General features: G+C 50.4%; 9 protein-coding genes and 1 non-coding gene across 10 annotated transcripts; 6 read left to right on the top strand and 4 right to left on the bottom strand.

The window, feature by feature from the left end:
* Nucleotides 1–435: 435 nt before the first annotated feature.
* HO173_009042 (uncharacterized protein) lies at nt 436–1,239 on the top strand (the record flags this gene model as incomplete). The annotated part of the gene is made up of 1 exon (XM_037310937.1): nt 436–1,239. One exon carries the CDS (start codon nt 436–438, stop codon nt 1,237–1,239), a length of 804 nt encoding a protein of 267 aa, XP_037162253.1.
* A 3,263-nt stretch (nt 1,240–4,502) lies between these two features.
* HO173_009041 (uncharacterized protein) lies at nt 4,503–7,322 on the top strand (the record flags this gene model as incomplete). Its single annotated transcript, XM_037310936.1, has 2 exons — nt 4,503–6,009; nt 6,061–7,322. The coding sequence occupies 2 exons, from the start codon at nt 4,503–4,505 to the stop codon at nt 7,320–7,322; spliced, it is 2,769 nt and encodes a 922-aa protein (XP_037162252.1).
* Nucleotides 7,323–7,973: 651 nt separating this feature from the next.
* Nucleotides 7,974–11,107, bottom strand: HO173_009040 (uncharacterized protein; the record flags this gene model as incomplete). The annotated part of the gene is made up of 6 exons (XM_037310935.1): nt 7,974–8,081; nt 8,138–8,632; nt 8,950–9,924; nt 9,975–10,560; nt 10,618–11,028; nt 11,097–11,107. The coding sequence occupies 6 exons, from the start codon at nt 11,105–11,107 to the stop codon at nt 7,974–7,976; spliced, it is 2,586 nt and encodes an 861-aa protein (XP_037162251.1).
* A 279-nt stretch (nt 11,108–11,386) lies between these two features.
* HO173_009039 (uncharacterized protein) lies at nt 11,387–11,665 on the bottom strand (the record flags this gene model as incomplete). The annotated part of the gene is made up of 1 exon (XM_037310934.1): nt 11,387–11,665. One exon carries the CDS (start codon nt 11,663–11,665, stop codon nt 11,387–11,389), a length of 279 nt encoding a protein of 92 aa, XP_037162250.1.
* Nucleotides 11,666–12,128: 463 nt separating this feature from the next.
* On the top strand, nt 12,129–12,861 carry HO173_009038 (uncharacterized protein; the record flags this gene model as incomplete). Its single annotated transcript, XM_037310933.1, has 2 exons — nt 12,129–12,328; nt 12,405–12,861. The coding sequence occupies 2 exons, from the start codon at nt 12,129–12,131 to the stop codon at nt 12,859–12,861; spliced, it is 657 nt and encodes a 218-aa protein (XP_037162249.1).
* A 3,073-nt stretch (nt 12,862–15,934) lies between these two features.
* On the top strand, nt 15,935–16,054 carry HO173_009037. Its single transcript has one exon. It is a non-coding gene; the product is annotated as a tRNA-Leu (tRNA).
* Nucleotides 16,055–16,421: 367 nt separating this feature from the next.
* HO173_009036 (uncharacterized protein) lies at nt 16,422–16,706 on the top strand (the record flags this gene model as incomplete). Its single annotated transcript, XM_037310932.1, has 2 exons — nt 16,422–16,461; nt 16,513–16,706. 2 exons carry the CDS (start codon nt 16,422–16,424, stop codon nt 16,704–16,706), a joined length of 234 nt encoding a protein of 77 aa, XP_037162248.1.
* Nucleotides 16,707–17,111: 405 nt separating this feature from the next.
* Nucleotides 17,112–17,691, top strand: HO173_009035 (uncharacterized protein; the record flags this gene model as incomplete). The annotated part of the gene is made up of 4 exons (XM_037310931.1): nt 17,112–17,126; nt 17,203–17,292; nt 17,344–17,532; nt 17,659–17,691. 4 exons carry the CDS (start codon nt 17,112–17,114, stop codon nt 17,689–17,691), a joined length of 327 nt encoding a protein of 108 aa, XP_037162247.1.
* Nucleotides 17,692–18,218: 527 nt separating this feature from the next.
* Nucleotides 18,219–19,175, bottom strand: HO173_009034 (uncharacterized protein; the record flags this gene model as incomplete). Its single annotated transcript, XM_037310930.1, has 4 exons — nt 18,219–18,411; nt 18,547–18,868; nt 18,922–18,994; nt 19,038–19,175. 4 exons carry the CDS (start codon nt 19,173–19,175, stop codon nt 18,219–18,221), a joined length of 726 nt encoding a protein of 241 aa, XP_037162246.1.
* Nucleotides 19,176–21,024: 1,849 nt separating this feature from the next.
* On the bottom strand, nt 21,025–21,808 carry HO173_009033 (uncharacterized protein; the record flags this gene model as incomplete). Its single annotated transcript, XM_037310929.1, has 3 exons — nt 21,025–21,180; nt 21,331–21,488; nt 21,541–21,808. 3 exons carry the CDS (start codon nt 21,806–21,808, stop codon nt 21,025–21,027), a joined length of 582 nt encoding a protein of 193 aa, XP_037162245.1.
* Between the last annotated feature and the right edge of the window lie 765 nt (nt 21,809–22,573).

Below are 22,573 nucleotides of genomic sequence, written 5' to 3'. Positions count from 1 at the left end.
AACTTGCTGCGTGGTATCCAAAAAACCCCAGTGCAGCGCTTCCTCTGCCAAACTAGAGCCGACCAGCGGAGCGAGAATTAGTCCAAGCTCTCGAATATTGCGCAGTAAACATCCGAGCCAGAGCTAAGTTAGTGACAGCACGTGTTATTTTCTCACCAGCACCTTGCTTTGCAACTTCGAAACGTCCAGTCTCGTAATCAGGTTTCGGGCTTCTACAAGGACGCTATGGCCTCGGAAGCGCTCGGTGTTACTCATCGCATGCGGTGTTTTTCCCCAAGTTGTAGGCGACGACTGCTCCCATAATCTCGGCAGTACATCAAACGGTCACTCGTCTTCACATGACTCAGCCATAGCCAGAATTGGACAACATGACCTTCGTCGAGATTCCTCCAACAACATCAAGAGAAACCTACTGAGCCGGCTATATTGTGCATCATGACCAATCTTGTGAACCTCGATTCATACACGCCCCCTATTCCAATACCGCCTGTGGCACCAAATTTTGTTTTCTGCAATGGCGCCTATGGAACCGGCCTGCCACGTCGTGAAGCTTTGCAAGCTGGTAGTCTACTCCCACAAGGCACGCTGCCTGTCACGTACTCTGTTGGGGGACCAGAAATAGATGGTCTCGCGGCGAATGTTTCGGTACTGCGACCGGCGTATGAACTGCCATTCCTAGAATTTTATGGTAGTGTGTTGATATCCGTCGACGTCGCCTCACCCGTCAGTATCAGCAGAATCAACGTTGTGCCCAATGACATAAGAGGAATGGCAGCATATGTCGCCAATGAATGTCTAGGGCGTTACGGAGTGGGAGGATTTGTCACGAAAAAAATCCAAGGACTGGTGGACTTCGTCACGGATCCAACATCGAATATCGATGCTCGGATGTACCCCGACTCCACAGCTTTTCTCACCCTCACGGTGAGCAATCGCCAAACCGCGCATGCTTTTCCTGGAGACTATGACCCACAGTTGGCGTTCTTCCTGCGGAACGCTGAGATAGATGCTTTAAGCCGGGTGCACTCTCGCTACCATTTCGTGATTGCGAATCGTATAGAGAAATTTGCGATTGCTGAATCACGCATGCGCAGGCTGGAAACAGAAGTCCCATGGTGGGACGGATGGTTGGTGCAAGGAAACAGGACCGCGATTGCCGGTTTTCAGGTCGTCAACGTGACTACCGAGGGAAGAGCGACCGCTCGTCGAAGAAAGAGGGTTTCAGGACCGTTGCGTTGAGGATCTGATGAAAGACTTCTTGGGCTTTACAACAAGATCCAAATATCTCCCACCAATCGATTGATCATGAATGCGAAGAAAGGGGTTCCATGAGGCCGAACGTCAACGCACCTATCGATCGGAACGCAATATCAGAGCACGTAATCGTGTAGTCACAGACAACAAATTAGAGGCATAATTTTTATCTTCTCCTCTCCCATGTCAGTTCCATACTGGTGTCCTCCCTGACGAAAGATTCTCTTGTGACGCTTGTCGCTTACTCTCTGAGCAATGGTTGCACCAAAGCCCTAGACGTTCCAGCTCCGTTTGGTTTCAGCAACTCGCATCCGAGCGCAGATCCTCCATTGCAGGTCTAGTGATCACGATTTGCATCATCACGATGATCAGATCTGAAGCCTCCTGTCTTGAGATAGAATTTGAATGTCATGCACCCCACGTTTGCCCCACGATGTGCTCGGGGTTTCCCAAGATCGAAACACCTTTGTGCTAGTGTGTAGGTACCATAGTCCACGTGGTTCATCTCCGGCACGAATTTCACGATGAGATCTATTTTGAAATCCGATGTCGAAGACGGTGACCTGCAGCTGCTACCGCTCCGTTGGCGCATGATGTCGCTATTATCTTGATGACGTCTTATCTAGTCCTTGAGTCAAGATGTTCGAAAAATGTGAGCGTCAGCTCCTTTACAAGTTTCACTACAGCCTTTCTGACTCGTCTGCCTTGTCTCTCAAACATTAAGTTTACCAGACGTCCAAGGCGGCCCAGGAAAAATCCTTCACTGGCACTCAGCCTCTATCCATCTGATTTCCCATGCTGGGCTGCCACGAGCTTCGCCTTCCAAAACTGATATAAGTAGCTCGTGAGCCTATGAATCATTACTCAACTACGAGAGTACAATCGAGAATCAACTCGTAATCTCGAGCAGGTTTCCATCTAATACCCTCACTACTCCTTACCACAATCCAGCACATTTAATCAACCAACACTATGAATCTCACTTCCAATTCGAATAGTCGACCAACTAATAATGTAGCCCCACCATTGCCTTATCGCTATCCTCCTCCTCGTCTCCTTCACCTTCTGCGCCCCAGTACCACCGCAACCTGAAAACCTAACTTGCAACCACGAAACATCCACAGCCGCATGATGACCGGCTCCGAAGCCCCCGGCGCCCTCACGCCGCCTCCTGGCCCCGAACCAGCCGGTGATCCGAATTCAAACAACGCGAGTGTTGGAGTGGGACCGCAGACTGGCCGATGATGATGGTCGGACGACTGATCCGAATGCGAAAGCGAATGCTGGGGCCGGTGCTGGTGCTGAGGCTTCCGAACAAGAAGGGGGTGCGATGGGTGGGGCGAGGGCGGGGAGGGCGGGATATCCGTGATCAGGGTGCTCAGAGTGGTTGAGTGATGGATCACAAAAAGTCTTCCAAACTTGTGATCCCCGTTTTGTTGCTACGTAGTCAATCCGTTTTGTAACCTGCCTACCAATGAGCGGCCGTTTCGACGTCCGAGGCATTGATGGCTGTAGAGCGATTCGTCGATATATTGGCCGCTCCAAACACTTCCAATGGCCGCTCCACCTGCCAGTCACCCATGCAAGCGAACGTGTAAAACGGCGCCAGCGCGCGGGGGTTCGGTGCGCAAAGATAGCAGCCTCGATTGAGGCTCCTGCAGAAAGCGGCACCCGAGTGATATGGACTCGGGCAGCTCACTTTATCGCATTGTTGGTCGGCCTCTACTGGAAAGATGAGTGAGCCGCCGGGTGCGCGTGGTGGCCTGGGGACGGCGAGAGTGTGTACAACGAGGCTGAAAAGGAGGGGGATCGAGGTAGTAGGCATGAAATGCATCATACGTGATTTCTTCGAAATCGGAGACGATCAAAGTGCCTGTAGAGTTGGAAAATCGGCACGAACGGAGGAGGCGCTCGAGCCCCTTGTTCTTAAGTAGCGAGGACTGCTGCGGCGCTTGGTATCGATGGTCATACGACCGCGTCTCGGTAGCAGTCCCTGCAGATGACTTGAAACGCGACACTGCGTGCATAGCAGAGGAGCGGGAGGGGCGGTTCAATACTGGAATTTTGAAAGGCATCCAGTACCAGGGACAATTACATGCAACGGTTCCAGAGTAGGGACGTATAGTACGTGGCCTACAAACGGTCCGAGCCGAACGACATTGTAAGCTTGGTTCGACGGGTTTTCCAGGACCATCCTCGACCCTCATTGATGCCCGTCGTACCTGCGTTGGTCTGTCTCTCCGTGAAAAAGATTACATATGCCTCGGGACGACTTTTGAGCAAGATGTTGGATAGGGTTAATAATCGCACGACTTGCACAATAGAACGAGATATCCGGACCCCAAATACGTTTTATTAAAGACCATCATTGCACCTCGCTCGAGGTGGTGGCATGAGTATAGTACTGAGATCAACAGACCGTAGATTCCTGACATTTGCTAAATGCTTCGAGCAGCTACTGACTGGTGCCGGCAGTCTCCTATCAATCATTGTGGAGCTGAAGCAAGTCGACGTCGGCGGCTCCTAGAGCTTGACCCTGAGACCCTGAGCCATTATTTTTTCCATCTAGCCTCCAAGCCAAGATGGATGCATCACCAGTAGAAAGCGTGGCGGCGAGGAAGAAGGAAATTTGATAGGGCTAAATTTAGGCAGTCGGCGATAAGATGCTCCGAGATTGCGCCATTCGGTCAAGCGTCTTTGGCAATTCCCAATGACAACAATTTCATCTTCCTGCCTCTATGTATCTTGATCATGATTGATGAAAAAGCACGAAAGGTGCACAACAAACAAACATTCAAAGGATGTCTTTGACTTTGCACCTGTCGCTAGCTTGGTTGGTGTCTCGTTTAATCAGACGTCAGATATCGCCTCTCTGGTCCGTTTGCGCTCGGCATTATCCGTCCGGTAGGCTAGGAATGTGAGCAGTTATGAATCTTCTCCACCGTGACACAAGGTTTCATCGCTTCTTCTCTCCACTTCTTTATGCTTATAGATCAATTGCTATTCATATGCCATGACCTGCTCATCCTCTCCCTCTGTCGCTCTGTCTCTTTCTTCCTATGTAATTCCCTCTCCCTCTCTCTCCGGCGCCCCAACTGCCCCGTAGGCATTGGGAGACCTTGTCTAACTTGGCAACAAAGAACCTTCTCACGCCAAGCTTCTACTTGCCTTCTCCAACAGGCTTTCGTCTCTTATGACTTATTCCTAACAGATATAATCAATTGATCAGTACTACTTACGACATAGACATGCCGTCCCCAGAAGAGTCCCATACACCAGCCTCACACGAAGAAGAAAGCTCCAGAGATCAAAGTGCCGAGTCCAGCAAGCAACATTCTAGAGAAGGATCAAGGCCACCCAAGAAAAGGCACAATGTACGCTTCACGCCAGGAGGGGAGTCATTGGACACTTCAAACAAGAGGGCCGCTTTCGATCTTCGAGATGATACCAACCCACCTCCCAGGCCGAAGCCTTTACCCAGGACAAGGTCTAACACAGTGAGAAGAAACAGTTCATATTCAGGCGCCCCTGCGCCTAACCCTGAGAAGTCTTTGGACATCACGGAATCGTCTGCTAAAGCACCAATCCCCAGACCCAAACCTTCGATAATGAGACTGCCTTCAAGTGACTCAGAACCGGAAGACAGTGACACCAAATCTGATGATGAGGAAAACAAGGAGGATGAAGACGGAAGGAAGGAGGACGAGAAAGCAGTGGGAAAAGCTATATCACAGCAGACGGCACAGGACAGGGCCGAACGTCTTTCCCGTATGATGGGCAGTCACTCTGCCCCTGGTTCCAGATTTGCGTCTCCTCAAAGACCGCAGAGGACAGTCGCCAGATCACCACCTCCATCTCCACCTCCATCTCCGCCTCCCGAAACAGCAAGGCAAATGAGGCTGGATTTGAGCGACATTCACCTGGAAAGGCTAGAAACCAGACGAAGGAAGTTTGGGATAGAAGACGACACGGATGAAGACGATGAAAAGGAAGCCGAGACTTTGTCATTGAAGAAAGGGAAACAGAGGGCAGGTCGATACTACGCTAGGGCTGCTCGTTTGATTGCGCATCATAAGTCACCACAGATACCACGATTGTTCAGACTTCACGCCGAGACGCCGCCCGGGACGGCCTCAGGTGTCCAAACACCTATGTATGAACGTGATCCCAACCACTACGTTCCCAGGCCCAAGGAGTACCGTGAAGGTTACCTCTCCTCACTCCTAAAACTCTACAATGAGCAGGGAGCTGGAATTGCTCTGTCTCATATACCTTCTGGTCACGATGCCATTACTCGAGCAGCACATCGACGCGACAGTGCCGCCCAGTCTTTGAATGGATCAACAGCTTCAGGAGCAACAACGCCTGCACAGACCCCAAGAACGTCACCGGCCGGCTCGCCAACATCTTCCGGCGCTACTACTCCGAAAGCAAAGCATCAGAAGTGGTATTATAAGAACTCTCAGAGCCAGTCTACTGGGGCTTTGTCAGATCTTGTTAGCTCATCTACTGTCTTTGCTCAGCCAACAACCGGTTCCAGTCAGACATCAAAGGCTATCAGACCAAAAGCGAAGCACAGACCGTTGAGCGCTCAGGCTTTGGATACCGTTATGGGCAAGAAAAAGAAGGGCCACAGAAATGACGACTCGATCCGGATCCAAGTACACATTGCAGAGACAATGCAAAGGCAAGGCTATCTTATTAAGATTTGCAGGGCTCTTATGACATATGGAGCACCGACACATCGGCTCGAAGGTGCGTATCGTTGCAAAGCAAGACTTTTCCGCTGCTGACACAGTTACACAGAGTATATGCGTATGTCATCTAGAGTACTTGAAATTGACGGCCAGTTCCTTTACATTCCCGGCTGTATGATCGTCTCCTTTGACGATCAATCAACGCATACGACAGAGGTCAAAATAGTCCGTGCTACACAAGGTGTCAACCTTGGGAAGCTTCGCGATACTCATGAGGTGTACAAAGAGGTGGTCCACGATACGATAGGCGTCGAGGAAGCGATGGAACGTCTGGACGAGATCATACGCAAGAAGGATGATTATAGTCCGTGGTTCCGCGTGATTATATATGGATTCGCCAGCATGTGTGTTGGACCGTTCGCTTTCGGTGCTCGTCCGATCGACATGCCCATAGCTTTCTTTCTAGGCTGTCTCTTGGGAGTCATGCAACTCATACTTGCCCCGCGATCGGAGCTCTACTCGAACATTTTCGAAATCTCTGCCGCCGTCCTGACCAGCTTCCTCGCTCGAGCCTTTGGTTCCATTAGGGGTGGCCGACTCTTCTGTTTTTCCGCTCTCGCTCAGTCCTCCATCGCCTTGATTCTACCTGGCTACACAATCCTTTGTGGCTCTCTTGAGCTTCAGTCGCGGAACATAGTCGCTGGTTCCGTACGTATGATCTACGCTGTAATATACTCTTTGTTTCTTGGCTTTGGCATCACGATTGGCACCGCGATTTTTGGTGCTATCGATAAAAACGCGACCAACAACACTACTTGCATGACAGCCATGCCGGTCTGGTTCAAATTTATCTTCGTGCCTCCCTTCACGCTTTGTCTCATCGTCATCAACCAGGGCAGGTACAAGCAAATGCCGATAATGCTCGTCATCGCCTTTGCCGGGTACATCGTCAACCACTTCTCGGCCAACCGCTTCTCTTCGAACGCCCAGATAGCAAACACGCTCGGCGCTCTCGCCATCGGTGTCATCGGAAACCTATATAGTCGTCTCCGCCATGGCCTGGCGGCAGCCGCGCTGCTACCAGCCATATTCGTGCAAGTGCCTTCGGGCCTCGCCGCAGGAGGCAGTCTGATCAGCGGGCTGACGTCCGCAAATCAGCTTACGAAACAAACGGTCAATGGCACCGCGAGCAACGGGACGACCACTATCAGTAACGCAACCAGCGCTTCAACTGTCAACGTCAACAGTGATGTCCTCAATGTCGCATACAGCATGATTCAAATCGCGATTGGAATCACGGTGGGTCTGTTCATGAGTGCTCTCGTTGTCTATCCTTTTGGAAAGAGAAGAAGCGGTTTGTTTAGTTTTTGATCCGCTTTCATCAACATGGGTTGGAATCTATCTGCTAGAACAAAACCAAGCTTTTGAATATTTGTTGCACGCATAGCGATGGGGGTTTCTGCTTCAGCATAGCGCTTGTGCGAGGCCACGCTTACGAAATGTTACCTGATCTTGGATACGAAGGCTACGATAAGTGAGGTGGGATGGGCCACGCCGCTGGGATAATGAAGGGTAGCAGTTGTACAGATTCACGCAAAATGACCATTTCATATTCCTCCTCGGGAAGGCGCAATAATGTCCACCACGATGCATTAGCGTCAACAAACACACGTCCCCGGGGCGAATATGCCTCGACTCTACCAAAACTGCCCACTGTGAAGCCTTACCATACAACTCTGGGAAGATTACCAGCCCGACTTCATCTAAACAAGCGTCGAATAGATGAAGAACCCATCCATAAACCCAAGAAAACACAGCACACAACGCCTCTCCCACCCCCCCACCTCACAAAATATCCACGCCTCCACATTCCCCGTCGCCTATAGAAACCACACCCCCAGCCCCCACCCCATCCGCATGACAAAAAAACCTTCCCTCACAAACGCCTGCACGCCCATCTTCCCCACCCAAAAAACCCCCCCTCTCGGGCAACCCACCGCTCCGCAGCGCCCACTCGCCCAATCACCTCAACACGGTCGCCAGATAGCCGTCGACCTGTCTGACACCGTGACGGTTGAAAGGTTGAAAGAAGAAGAAGAAGAAGAAGAAGAAGAAGAAGAAGAAAACAGTCTCAAAGGATGTGAACGTCAAAAAAAGAGAAAAGCAAGATATGAACAACCCCATACCATCCTCCCCTCCGACGGCGGCGACTGACAGACACATCTCGCGCCGAGATAAACAAACGGTTCCCTCGAGGCATTACCGCGACCGAAGAAACCCGGCGTGAGGGCGTAGAGGCCGAGGTCCGTGTCCGTCGGCAACGATTGGTGCCGTTGATGACTTGCCAGCTGCAGACGAGGAGGGACTGGTTCGGGAGGGTGAGGTTGGAGGGGGTCCGCGGTGAGGTCGATGAAGAGGGGAGTGGCGCCGGGGCCGCGGCGGGAACCGTAGACGGGGATGTCGTGATGGAGGATGGCGGTTAGGGATTGGGAACGAGGGGAGGTTGTGTTGGGTGGGGATTGGGGGAGAGGCGGTTGCATGGATGCGGGGAGGTTCGTAGTCCAGCCCAGGTCATTGTTGTTGTTGTTGTTGGTGAAGGGATTTGACGCTTGAACAGGAGCTGGAGATGAAGCTGGCGAAGCGATTCCTAGCAAGAGCGCTAGGATTGGTGGTAGAAATGTCTGCGTAAAAGACATATGAATGGGCAAAAGGGTTCAAATTGTTCAGAAAGCAGTCTTGTGTGTCTGAGATAGTATTGACTTGAAGAGAATGGGATATCGCTTTTAAGCACGGACTTGGAGGATTCGTACTTGCATGTACGCGATGTGCGTTCAGCAAGCGAGCAACGAGAGAAGGAGACCATGAGATGGATCGATCAAATGCGAGAACAAGCTGCCGTAAGGGAGGGAAAGCGGTATGCAGAAATAGTATGCTGGTGATTGATATCCGAGCTTGTCGTTGGTTATGCGCCGCAAGCTGAACCTTTAGGCATATCTACCCATCCAGACCTTAGCATCTCCTCGCCCATTCCATTCTTACCCTCGTTCTTCGTAATGTCTTCCACGGCCTTGATCAAATCGTAGTTTATGCCCTCGCTGACAACGCTGTCGGCTTTGTAATCTTGATGACTATGTACGAAATGCCGAATCCATTTCGCGCCTGTCCATAGCTGACCAGAAGCACGTTTGCGAATCAAGTCAAGATACCGAGCTAGCTCGCAACGTGTCTCGACGTCGATGTTCACGCTGTTGAGGTAGGATTCTACAAGTGGAATCAGGCCGGGAAAGCCTTCACCAGACTGGCCGTTAATGATCTCGTCAATGGTCATCAGAGAATGTTCATCTTCGACTGGTCCTGTGGGTGTTGGTGGTCGAGAGGGTTGGTAAGCTGGTGTGGTAGTGCCTGATGCACCATTCGCTTTCATTGGTCGAGGTGGAAGAGGGTCATTGCGGAAATGGAATTTCTGGTCAAGGACTGCATTTCGGGCGTGGGTCGTTTCCATGTTTGCTGTTGTGAGAGGTATCGGTATGTAGAAATTGAGATCGAAGCTGAGGATGGCGCGAGTGATTAGCACGATGAAGATACAGAAGGCGGCATTTTCGAAGTCAGTGATTTGTATTTCCATGGGACGAAACTCGACTCGCCACCCAGTGTCCTTGTCGTGTGGCGGAGGCTTGAAGCGTAAGTGTTGCCAATTTGTCGATTGAAGATTCTCAAAGTGGTCGGTCTTATTCAGATCGAGTTCCTTGAGATCTTCGGCAAAGATGACGATAGGGTCTCGGATGAAGAGGTGAGCGAAGTGTGTAGCTAGCAAAGCATCCATTCCGCCGTTCATGAGCTGCTGTTTTAGGTCTTCATCCACGACAAGGTCAGGATCCATGTATTCTTTCCGTAACCGAGGATCCTGCGAGATGTATGTAGAATTTGAAGCATATCTCGACTTTGGTACTCGCCATCGGTCATGTTTTACTGGCTGTGGGAAGTCAGTGGCCATCCAATGCCGTGCGCTTTGGAAATGCTTACGGCTTCACCGAGCTCTTCGGGTGTTCGATCGTCTACTGCTTGGCTAATCTGATTCCACCTCACGTCTGTGTCTGCAAGGAAGCCTTTGTATATTGGCGTTGCAGCAGTCAGTGCCAACATTATAGGACCCAATGGGCTGAGCTGATCGTACAGCTTTCGACCTTCAGTGATGTTCTTGGCTTGGAAAGTGATCTGCAAGCAACAACTACCCATTCCAAATGCCATAGCGTCCATGTAAATGTGATTATCCTTCGCCGCACCATTTCGTACATCGTCATCCTCGGGCCATTTGTGCATATCGTAATCGACTGTGGGGTCTATGAAAGGGACTGGAGTGTTCTCGTCTTTGAAGATGGGCACGTTGATCTCAACCTTCCGTCCTCTCCGGGATCGAATGTTTGCAGCCAATGTAGGGAAGCGGATGTGGGGGTTCGCAATCTCGTCAGGAAGGAACTGTGACCGTAATCTCTCGCCAGAAGGTGGGTAATAAGGAGCGATGAAGTCGTCCCTGGTGCCCAATCGAGGGAAGGTCGTCAGAGTTATTGGGTACTCGTTCGATTCCATGTGCTCTTTGGCTATGATCCGCCTTTGAACATGTCAGCTCTAACCCTTTTTGACAGGGTCAATAGTGATATTGACCAACCGCCATTTCATGTTGGGTTCCACATCCAGCAGGTCCTTGAATCCGATCCCCCAAGGTTTCCCAGGTGTCGCTTCCAACATGAACCTACCAAACTCGGGGTGGAAGACTGGTATTGCATCACCAGTGCTCTTTATAGTCTGAAGGTCCGGTACGCATCCTCCCTGCTTGCTCAAGGCTTCATCTTCTGCCAGAGCCTTGAGAATGTCCGCTTGTCTCAGAGACAGCCTGACTTTTCGACGCTCTTCTTCAAAAGCCACGACGAGGTATTCTATTTCATCACCCCATCGCAGAGCGTCTCTTTCTTTGCCCTTTGCGCGCTTCCATATTGCTAGCAACTGCTCAATCCCCCATTGGCGGACATGGTCTGCGTTCTTCTTGGCTTCGGGCCAATCCAAAGGGGTCCCAAGGGCTCTAATGAGAGGCTGGTGATCAGCTTGGGGGCGATGGGTAGTCCTAGCATACGAAGTAATTGAACTTACAAGAGCCCCATTCCCACGAAGCCGCAAGCAAGTAGTCTGCGTCGTCTATTAGTAGCTCTTGGTGTTGAATGGAGTCTCAAATGGCAGGAAGAGCGCCAGAGGCAAAAGTTAATACAGCGCTCAGTCGAGGCAGTCTCATTGAAAGTCAATTGGCAGAAGGAATAATGATGCAACTGATAGATTTTTGGCGAAGGACTCCTCTACGTTGGCGCTATTGTCCGGTAAAGTAAAGTAGGTATTAAGGAACCAATTGCGCCTTCACTGTCGACTTGGACGCCGCTCGCGCTGGTTCAGCGTTCCGCGAGTGATAGGGATGTTGCTGCAAGAGCCGGCGACTGTCTGACAGCAAGTGAAATGTTGAGGAAGGCATGCTGGTATGAAGTATGAGTGATGGTATTGATTACAAACCTTCCTACTTCCCACTTGTGGAGGAAGGCACGGGATGACGATCTCGTCTCTAGCTTCCGCCCGCGGGATAAAAGGATGAACCTCCGCTTGTCATTGACTGCTGTCCGGTACTTTGATACCATGTCTACTCCGTCTCTTTGTATGTTGCTGAAGGCTGCCATGATTGTAGGACGGAGTTCGTTGTGGTCGTCTGCATTGCTGAAGGCATTTATTTGGGGGCTAACGTCACCGAGATAAGGCAGCTATAGCTCAACTCCCGAAGCTGCTTACGCATTGGCCCTCGTCAAGCAGTCAACTATGTAGAACGAAAGATCCGGGCGTTGGTCTGTACATTTTTTGGAATTTTTGGACCTACCTGAATGCCCTTCTCCGCATTCCTCCACCAATGGCAAAGCACAGCTTTCGGAATGCACATAGCTCAAATCTCAGTCAGTCAAGCCATGTCACACTTCTGTGGTGCTCGGTAAATCTCCTTTCATGAGTATCAGAGTATCACAAACAGACGAAGATGAGATATCCGCATCCCGTCTCTTCTTCAGCATCTCTTTAGATTTATCAATCGTCTTCCATCTTTCTTCAGGCCTATTGTGAGCTCAGACGGACAGCTGCATGTGGCTTGTGCAGATGCCGAGTGTGACCAACGGAGGGTCTGCCCGACTAGCTGTCCCATCGTCTTCGGGACTACATCATCTCTGGGAAGACGACATTATCCCATCTTTCCTTAGTAAACGTCACCCTTTCTGTCTCAACCATCAAGTTCAGCATCAGTACCAAGCTTCCACCATCAGCAAGCTCACATCGATCCTATCTCCCGACGATCGATTGTAAGTCTCCTACTACTTGCTTCTCAATTCTTCAGGCTCGGTTTTATCGTTCTGCTCTGCGGTTTACCACCAACAGCATTCATTGTTCAGCTTTACACACTATACCCTCTTACAAGATAAATCAAAGACGGGTAAGCGGACCTCTCTACCTCCTCTCACGCAGTATCTACGGCATCAATAGTTTACGCATCCTCCAGATCCACGATCCCAAGCACGTAGCCATGTCATCGTTACCCAAGAACCTCGAGATCACCATTACCACAGAGCGGCCTGACGTGTCGAACAAGACGTCCGAGCCATCCGAATCTACCACCAAGACCAGCAACAAGCCCGAGAAGCAGGACCACAACAAGAACATGCTCCTCCCTCCTCATACCCCACCCTATCAGACCGGCGCCAAGAAAGAGCCAGGGACCGAGGATGAGGCCTGCGAGGATGCCATCGCTAGCGGTGATGCAACGCCTAGCTGGGAAGGGGTTTGGCGCAAAGACCGCCGTGATACCAAGCATCAGGGGCCTGGTGGAGCTTCTTAGTGGCAACGAAACGGAGATGTTGCGTGTGGTATTGCAAGTGGACACGGACCGTGAGTGGTACGGCCTTGTGCAGGCAGTGGTCAAGATACCTTATTGCTTAAGGTAGACAAACGGTACGCTCACTTGAGGATTGTGAATTCTGCAGTGCTGACAATGTGTATTATAGGGCTGTTGTCCTGCAAAGCATGCTCACCCGCTTATCTATCCGCTTCATGCATCTTCAATAAACGCTTCTCTTAATGAAATGCGCGCTTGATACAAGGGCTGATACGTCTATGAAACAAACCCAACGCCTCGTACATCCCTTTCCGCCCTCACTCCAACCCTTTCCTCTCTTACATCCTCACCCAGGTAAAGTCAACCGCTCCGGCGCCATCGCATACCTCAACTCTCCCTCCGTAATCGCCTGCCCATCCCCGCTAAAATCCGGCATCTCCTCCACATTGATGGCCCCAGCATTGAACCTCGAATTCGTCGAGCACAGCTCCACAATCGATGAGAACCTACGCTCGCACTGCCCCAGGAACGGAACGGTAACCCCGTCGGGCAGATAATATCCCAGCGAGCAGCCGGGCAACTCGGTCCAGATCCATTTATCGCGCACCAGGCGCGCGGGTTGGGGGCCGGTGAGGCGCTTGCAGATGATTGGGATGGCGATGTCGCAGTTTGAAGGGTTGAGGCCGAGCATGGGCGGGTCGGTGATTTTGACACATTGGGCTGCTGCGGTGAGGGCGGAGGGGAGGGTGAGGTTGTGGTTGTCGGTGGAGAGAGTGATTAGGTTGACGGGGGGGCTGTTGATGGTGAGGGATGAGATGGGGAGGGAGTTGAGGAGGAGGGAAGAAAAGAGAACAGTGGGCAGACGCATGGCGGGTTGGATTTGTCTGCCGGGGGCGAGGAATATTTCGATGATCATCCGCATTTACATACGTTTTTGAAGAATGTAAATAGGCAGACCGAAAAAGAAAGCGGATTGAAGAGCGCGAGTTATTCAAGGCGGGTAGAATGGCGATTCGACCGGGAAACCGTGTAGATGCCAGTAAGATACTGCTAAGTCTTTTGCCGCCAGCAGAGCCCACGCGTAGACGCTTTTCCACCCCAATCAAAATGCGATACCATTTCTACCAAGCACTCGCAGACCAAGAAAAGCGTTGCAAACTGGAAAAGGCTCGTCAACACCCTGAAGACGATATAAAGTGGAAGAGCACGAACAGACAATCAAAACACCAAGCCACGGAAAACCACACGACCAAAGATACAAAGATATCACATAAACCTTCCATTCCCGGACCGAATTGTCGAGAGTCACCACCAAGCTGTCCTTCCGACTTGGGCTTCAACCGCTCACGGGACCCGTGACGGCGCTCTGGCAGCTCCTTTCCCCTTTATTGTCGAAGGCGTACAGGTGAGGCTGGCTTTGACGCCTCAGATTCGGATGACTTTCATGGTTGGAGATGGTCTACAGGTGGGGACAGCATGGTATGGAAATGCCATACTTGAACAAGCCTAGAAGCTTTGTGAAGGATTTTCATTTTTGCAACTTTGCTATGATTGATGAACAGGAATTTTGTCTTACTGACGGTTTGTCTGTCAAGCATGTTGATGTGAAAGATTTCCATGGAAAGAAAGGGACTGTGTTGGGTGTGCAAAGCGTTGAACAAAGTGTTCGACATTCTCCTGCTTATGGTACAAAAGGAAGGACACCTCCTATCCCATTCTCAAGGCTTGAAAGTTTATTCGTTGCTCATAGTATTTCATCTAAGTTCATTTCAGGGGACACTCAGAACTCACAAGGCACGTCAATCATCCCGTTTTCAGTCCATCACTCTCAATCTCCAATCCTTGGTGATACGCTTGCTTCGCCCATAGCGTTCAAGTACCTCACTAGCGTGCTCTATGTGAAATTTCGTCTTACCCCCCAAAGTATTAAAGAAAGGGGTACAGCATCTTCGGAACCATGAGTATGTCCAGACCGATTTCTAGAGATTGGAACTTCTTCCGCGGAGTGGGGAAGTCTAAACCCACTTCCCACAGAATCCTCAGAGTTGCTATCAAAAACTTGCGTCCAGGTCAAGGGGCCAGCGGTATGTTGTACTTACTCATAGATCTTGACGCCCATTGGTGGCTCACGTCAGGCGAGGGGTTGACTTTCGAAATCAACGGTATAGACCTGAGTCCAATGATAAGAACCAAAGTAACCATGCAGACAGAGAGTGTGGCTACCATTTGAAGATCAGAGCAGTATCACGACGATGTTGTTCGTCGCATACTGATGAGTTTCTGGAGCGTATATGTTTGTAGTTGCATTTGGCCGAGTCGGGCAGCTCTTAGAGGAAAGACCACCTACCGTCGTAGTAACCAAGACGAGAATTTGCAGCACTTCGCTCTCAGACTGAGGCAAGTCTGTCCTTTACTCGGCCAACGCTGCCGACGTAGTGCCAATCCGCTTCCCCTTCACCGTCAACTCCTCAACGCGCCCCTCCATGTCTGCAAGATCAGACCTACGACATACTTCGGTTCCCTCAACCTTCCCTCCTCGGAATGCTTCGCTCCAACCATTTATATCGTCGCACAACCTCGTTCTTTTCACCATCAATCATCCGATAGAAAGCAGCATGCTGCTCACAGCGATCTTCGATCTCATCTTCGGGGTTAGGGTTTGGACCCTTAGTGATACCGCACGATGATAAGAGTGGCTGCGAAGTCAGCATGCTAACCCGAAGGGGACTGGCACCTTGGCACGTCAAGGGACTGAGGCAACTTGACGCGGATACTTTGTGTGCAGGTGAGAAGGCGTCCGATTTCACATGGTCTCAGCGCCGTTTTACGAGGCCTTCTCACTTGTTAAAGTAGGTATGTTTAGCACCTGAAATGCGGAGTTGCCCTAACGGTATTATTGATCGGTAACAACGGCTCTGTAGCTTGCCCTGGGAGCTGGACTGCTGCCTAAATATTAAAACGTTTAAGTTTCCATATCTCAGAGCAGCCCTGAGTTACGTGGGGCGGCGCGGAGGCGAAAGCTTTGAAACTAGCTTTTTTAGAGTAATATATAATCAGATAGGAAGTGGCAGCTACTGGGAAGGTGGCCGAGTGGTTATGGCGGGTGCCTCAAGTTTCAAAACTTTTCGACTTGATTTTAACAGGTTGGTACAAGCATCTGGTGAATTCCGCGTGGGTTCGAATCCCACCCTTCTCATTTTTTTCCCCCGTAGACATCATTCATATTGGGAACGATGAAAGGACTCCAAATTCAAAAAATTGAATCTTTTAATAGAAATTTTTTATACTATCGATATAGTAGTAAGCAATAATTATCGTACTCGTAAAGTCTTAATTAAATCGATACTATTTGAATCTCTAGTATATTATTGATAATTAGTGTCTTTAATCCAGTTGGCTTTATCCTATCAACGTAATATTTAGTGGATATTCTACGAATGGTCACATGATCTGTATACAAGGCTGCGATGCTCTGGTACTGACTCTTACGCTGCTTTTGCCCACACCGGTGAAAATCACTGACGAGCATTCATGATAGATCACGGCCACATATACTGCTAAACATGTCCTTCGGAATCTCCGTCGGCGAATCCATCGCGGCCGGTATTCCAATTAAGAATATCTAATCTACACTGCAGACCTCGTTGACGTCAGAACATCAAGAGCTCCTCTTCGAGCTGAACGGACTACAGCGTGCGCTTGATGAGATTGCACATCTGCAAGCTGATCCCCAGCAAGAGACTGAAGTGAATGCTGTCAAAGTCCCTGCTCTTACGACACATCATCGGTTGGATGATTTGGCAGGGAAGTTGAGGAGGTACGAGAGTGTCCAAATTATGGCGGCTTAAACTATAGTGGGGGTTCAGTATGGAAACAGAGGTACAGAGCTTGCGGGCTTATTGGGTTGCGCATGTGGGGTACTTGAATATGCGGTTGGCGACTTTGAATCTGTAAGCGGCGCGGGAAAGTACTTTGTTGTACGACAAGATTGATACTAAGGATATCTAGTACATCGTCCTGGCATGTCTCCAAGGAGATCGCGCAGCAACAGGTGACTTTGGAGAATCACATTGCCGATTCGCGAGAGCGGCCTCGAACGTTTCAAGTGCGCTGGCAGCTCAGAGCTATGTGACACAAGAAAGTAGTTCGGTAGGCGCAGAGGCTCACCAATCTACTCAGTTGGTGCGATATAGCGCATGGATTGAAAATATCTACTCTAAGGCTACGGCAGCTGTCTGTCGCCTCAAGTTGCCATGCTTATGGATCTAGTCAGCCAGATATGGACCACGGACAAGCAGATAATAGATATTCTGATGCGGCAAAATAGCACCACTTCAGCTTCAGACCTACAACATACATGGCTCCAACAACCCTATCAAAATCGATGATGCTCTGGGCCGGATTCTGCCAGTCCCGTCCGAGTACAATCTATGGGTATTTGGCCTTTGCAATTTCGAGAGGACGAGGTGCTGACCACCCAGACAGAAGATCAACGCGATCGTACTTGACCAATTCAAAGTGGGATCTGCTCATGAGAAAGTATCCTGTGGCGAATACGAGCTTTTCAACGGTGTCGACTCAAGACAACCACTATCTGACTCTGGATTAGGAACGCTTGTCTCTGGCATGAGCATCACCATGGCTTTCGTAATCGGACTATACGAGCAGCAGCCGGTAAATAAGTATCCGAGGCCGGGATGTCAGACACGAGAGTTCAGCACGCTCGCTACCGGAGGCCGGAGATGTTATCCATTTCCTCTATTCTATTCTAAGTTTACAATACTGAACTAACCTTGATAGTGCCACATGCAGCGTCTGGTTCGACATCTCTAGAACCAATCTTCGCCGCCATTCCAACTTCCTGCCGCGGAAGACGTACTTAGACCGATTCGTGCCGAGAGGAAGTGATTTAAGAGTGTGTGGCTCTTCCCAACGGAAATCTCAAGTCTGCCTCTCAGAGCCGACGAAATCTGGGCAATATGGTAGGTGTGCCAACGTAGAGAGGGTTTTTCCAATACAACCCACCAAGGACGGAATTCTGGAGAATCGTGTGACTCACCCTAGCCCATACAGAGCATTCGAATCTCTACCACCCTTCCCTAGAATTGATGTGTCGCAAGAGATTGCAATCAGAGCCATGAGAGCCATCGGAGATGGGAGTGACGAGATCTTGAGAATTTGCGGTAACGATCGATTCATGACCCTGGTTTCTCTCGAGCATAAAAGTCACTAGCACCATAACAAAGCTTGGAGTCGAAGTACCAAAATCCGCCACAGGCTCTTACCTTGTGCAGGAAGTCTTTGAGAGCTTTCTTGAGTCTTTCATCTTATATTACATTGATGTGGTCGACCAGGTGGGGTCATGACATCGACTCGTCATAGAGGTTGGACTTGATCGGAGGATAGAGGAAGGGGCTCTCTCGAAGTTGGGCTGGTCGGAGAGCGTCCCACTCTGAAGGTTTCAACTCCGTGAGACATCTCCCATGGCTTTGTCGCCAGGGGAACGAGGATCTACTTCCAGAAGTCATCAATTCTTCTTCCTTGCTCATTTCTCTTCCGCACCTCAATCAGCTCTCCAGCCAGCTCTATCCTCGTTTCCTTTTTGAAAATTCGCCAGGGTATTGGCGATGTCGGCGTAACAAATGGTGGAATTCGGAGTACTTATCCTGGAGATGTCGGGCAAATTACATTTTCATACCCCATCTCGCATTTCCATACCTCTCAACCAAATTTGAGGTACGGATTTGTAAGATGCCATCCCCATGGGGTACGAAAATGTAGTTTGCCCGATATCCTTCGTCCCGTGGGACCCATCTGCCATTCTGGTCCTGGTGCATCCACGGTTGGTCCTGTGGTAAGTTCAGAGAGCGATCAGCTCGCAGAGTCTCCAAAGCTGTTCGGGGAGACATCAGCGGCGCGTCTTCTGAGCGCTGAGGCTGCTTTGTAGGGGCGTGTGGGTTGTTTGGCTGCCGTGCATTGATATCAATGTTGTTCACGGTCCGAATGCTACCTGAACACGGATAGGCCAGGCGTCGACCTTTGTTAGGACCGAGAGATCCTTACCTGCTGTGTCGGCTGTGTCTCCTTGCTTTCTGCCTTGAAGACGATCCAGTGCATTCCGTCCGCCAGATGGAGCCTGGGCCTGACTTTCACTACCAGATTTAGCGACCGCAGCTGACTTTGACCTCGACTTCAGATTCGATGATAAGCTCGGGGTCGCTGTTGAAGTCGATTTCCTGGCTCCGTTCTTCTCGAGCTGGACACTGATACGCCACTTCCCACCACGTCGAGGAGCACCGAGCTTCCAGCGTGCCCATGGCACGACGATTGGAATCAAGATCGTAAGGGGGATCGTGATGCCAACTACTACCTATAGATTGGTCGTTCCTAATATGCCGTGTGGTGGTCTTATTAGACCAGGACGCGAAGTATGGCAGGTCATTACTGGAAAATAGATGGAGCATGGGACCGTCGTGGTCTTCATGGCGCAGGTATTATAGTCCAAGCCATACCATACCGGGACCTCAACCGTTTGTATACAACTGGGCCCTTGACGTTCCTCAAGAGCTTGTGTTTTGCCTCAGTCACCATAGACGTCTTCGGGGAACGGAGAGAAAGCTGCTTTTGGACTTTGAACGATGATGGTATTGTTCGAGGTGGAGAACGTGGACAGTAACATAGCTACAGTGCTTGTGTTTCTTGACAAGATTCGATGAAGAAGGCCCTAGTGTGAAATTTTGGGAACTGTTTGAAAGATGTGTATGAAGAACCAGGTATGGACGTAAGAAGAATGTTTCCAAGCTCCTCGAATAGCAAGTAGAGGAACACCTCCAATACTCGGTAAGTCCTAAAGTGTTCAACCATGCTCATGCGGCTCATATCCAGTACACATAACACAACATGGTGTAACGTTTAAGAAAGTCACCATTCACTTGGCGCTGGGCGAATCTAAGTCCATACACCCAAGTGACGCACTTTCTCCACCTTTTCATAAACCACATCTCAGTCATTACTGGGATTGCAGAAGGCTCCCGCATGTTTCAGAAGGTGGAATAAGCCCTTCGAATACCGAGATGCTTGCCAACCAAGTCCCGCGGATGAGGTGGATATGCTGCAGCCGTAGTGGTCTCAAGGTTCTTCCACGAGAAAGATAAAGAGACCCAAACCGAGTTGTTCGATGCAGAAACGGGAGGACGTGTATCGGTAGTAATAGAAATAATCAGATGGCGCAGGAGGTATCTCTCCACCAAGGCGCAGATCTAATAGGAAGGCATATCATTATATATAACGAGGTGTTATTGAAATGTGCCATCCTCGTCGTTAGAAGAACAAGTCGGTAAGCCTCAATATGCCGTCGTTCCTAATCTGAATCTCTCGATTGCGAGGCCGGAAGACGCAAGAGCTTGCATGAATATGGTAACCAAGTGCCCTCCATAGCCTTCATGTGGGTCGTGCTCTACGACTGCTGCAATCTTGGTGACATCTGGCCCCTCGTCATGTTAATCGTATTCACTGTATTGGTCTCGTCCTTGCTTTTCGCGAAGATTATTGTCGTCTGTGGTAGGTAGCCGGGCCTCTGCATGCCAATGACGAGCCCCACCACACAGTTGCTGATCAGCAAATGGAACGGAGTCTTCCCTACCGAGTGAGGCTGCCTTTGTGGATTTGGAAACATATACTTGAGATTCGACGTCGAGCGTCGTCTCTTGTCAAATTAGCTGTGGTGACGTGGAAAAGTTGGCTGAGGATGTCAGTAGGGGCGAGTCAGCCAAATTCCTAGACCAGCATTTGTATTGCTAAGCGTTCCATGGTGTGGTAGCTTGATGATCTTAAGGGATAGCCACTGCACTTCCTGCTGCTGGAATGTTCAACTGGTGTGCTGGAAGTAGGCAAAGGAATGACCTAGAGGGTCTTTGTTATTGATAGGCCAAAAACCGGTGAGCTGGACACATTATGAAGTCAACCGTAGTATATTTCCAAATCTAGACGCTATTTGGGAGCGGATGTTGGGTTTCCCTTAGACGTAGAGTACTGGCTCCTGGGGTGACTCGGTTTAGCAAGGGTTTAGCGCGAGTAACCATCGAACTCTCCTATCCAATCACTCTCTCCCTTATCATTTCTTGAACCGTTTCCAATAGTAAGCCATGTGCACCCCCACGCAGTCTCCTATATCGAAGAGAACTGATCTATCACCTTACTGCCTCTCACGCCTATCCTCTCGCTCATGCCTTTCCCTTCTCTCATCCCTCTCTTGTCTTTGGCGTCCATCTTCCCTCTCAATCCTGTCACGCTCGCGCCTATCCTCTCTCTCCTGCCTTTCACCTGCACATTTCAGATTCAGCATGGCTTCTTTGAAGCAGATTATCCAGGAAATAAGACAAGTTTAACAGTCGAAAGCGCTCGCGAGACATGTCTTGCGGCTCAAAACCAAGAGTTCGATCGGGGGAAGTGTTCTCCGAAATATGAACATACGTCGATCTTCCTTTTCCTCCTTCTCCATCGATTTTCCCGCGCTTCTCGTACCCAAAATCCATCGTCCCCATGGGTGGGTGCACCGGGCGCGTGCACTCGCGCTGGGGCCGTGACCAGTTGAAATTTCTCCCCAGCGTCTTTATCTTCCGGGAAAGCTCCTGGAATATTGAATGCTCTTTCTCGCGCCCAGGATCCTTCACGCCGACGGACCGGAGGTTGTTCCCTGCACTCTATTGGCGAGTGTGTCATCCCTCGAACAGGAGAACGCGTCAACTGTCCTGACGCAACGCCGCGGGCCCAGTCCCCCACATTCCAGAAGCCTCAAACCCCCAGGTAGCTCGGGTGTAGGTGCCCTGAGAGGCGGCGCAGGGGGTTCACCGCGTCTTGTCTTCTGTGGTGGCATACCGCCGTTCGGTGGAGGACTGAACTGAGGGTCACGGCATTCAGAAGACCGCTGTGAGCTTCGAGGTCCTCCCATTACATGGTGGTACGGGATCTGAATGTCGTTGAGAATCTAGACCAGGGAGTGGTTGCAAGTAATCATGCGAGTCAATATAAATGTTATTGTTGATGATGACAGAAGATCCTGAGGGCCTGCTGATTATGATATAGCTACCGTGAGGTTGAGTGCTTTCGCCCTTTACAATGTCCGGGCGCCGTCCTCTGCTTCTTGCATCATCTGCTCCGTTGCTGCTTCTATCATTACCGCTCGCCCGGCCTGGACGCTGAGGAGGTAGCTCTTCGAGGGGAACCTCTTCACTTTGTAAACGGCGATTCCGGGAACGGCTTTTCATCAACCGAGCAAACAAGGATTGCGGGCAGAAGAGCAGCAAAAAGACCACGCCAACAGCGAGAACGGTGCCAATAGCGATTGCTGCTATTGTACCGCCAGACAAGTTGCCAGATGATGACTGGCTCGAGAAAGGGTCATCATGGGAGGGTGAACTGCTGGCCAATTGCGTAGTCGCCCTGATGGATGTTTGAGACGCGTCTTTTGAGGCTGGACAAGCGGTAGATGGTATGAAGGTTCCGCAGGGAAGGACGATCTCGGGAGTCTGCAGAGTACAGGTGTCATAACAGCCGTCCTAGCGTGGACGGCGTACATGTGTTGTAAGCAGTAGAGTAAACACCATGCTGAGGACAGCAGGAGACGGATGACAGAAGCAGTACTGTTGCATAGACTACTGAAACCAGCTGGTGCTATCAATATCAACATCAACATCAACATCATTGTATGATACCA

Source organism: Letharia columbiana (genome assembly GCF_014066305.1).
Source record: "Letharia columbiana isolate WasteWater2 chromosome Unknown Sc0000036_s0, whole genome shotgun sequence".
Taxonomy (NCBI): Eukaryota; Fungi; Ascomycota; class Lecanoromycetes; order Lecanorales; family Parmeliaceae; genus Letharia; species Letharia columbiana.
This window is presented reverse-complemented; position numbering and strand designations above follow the sequence as displayed.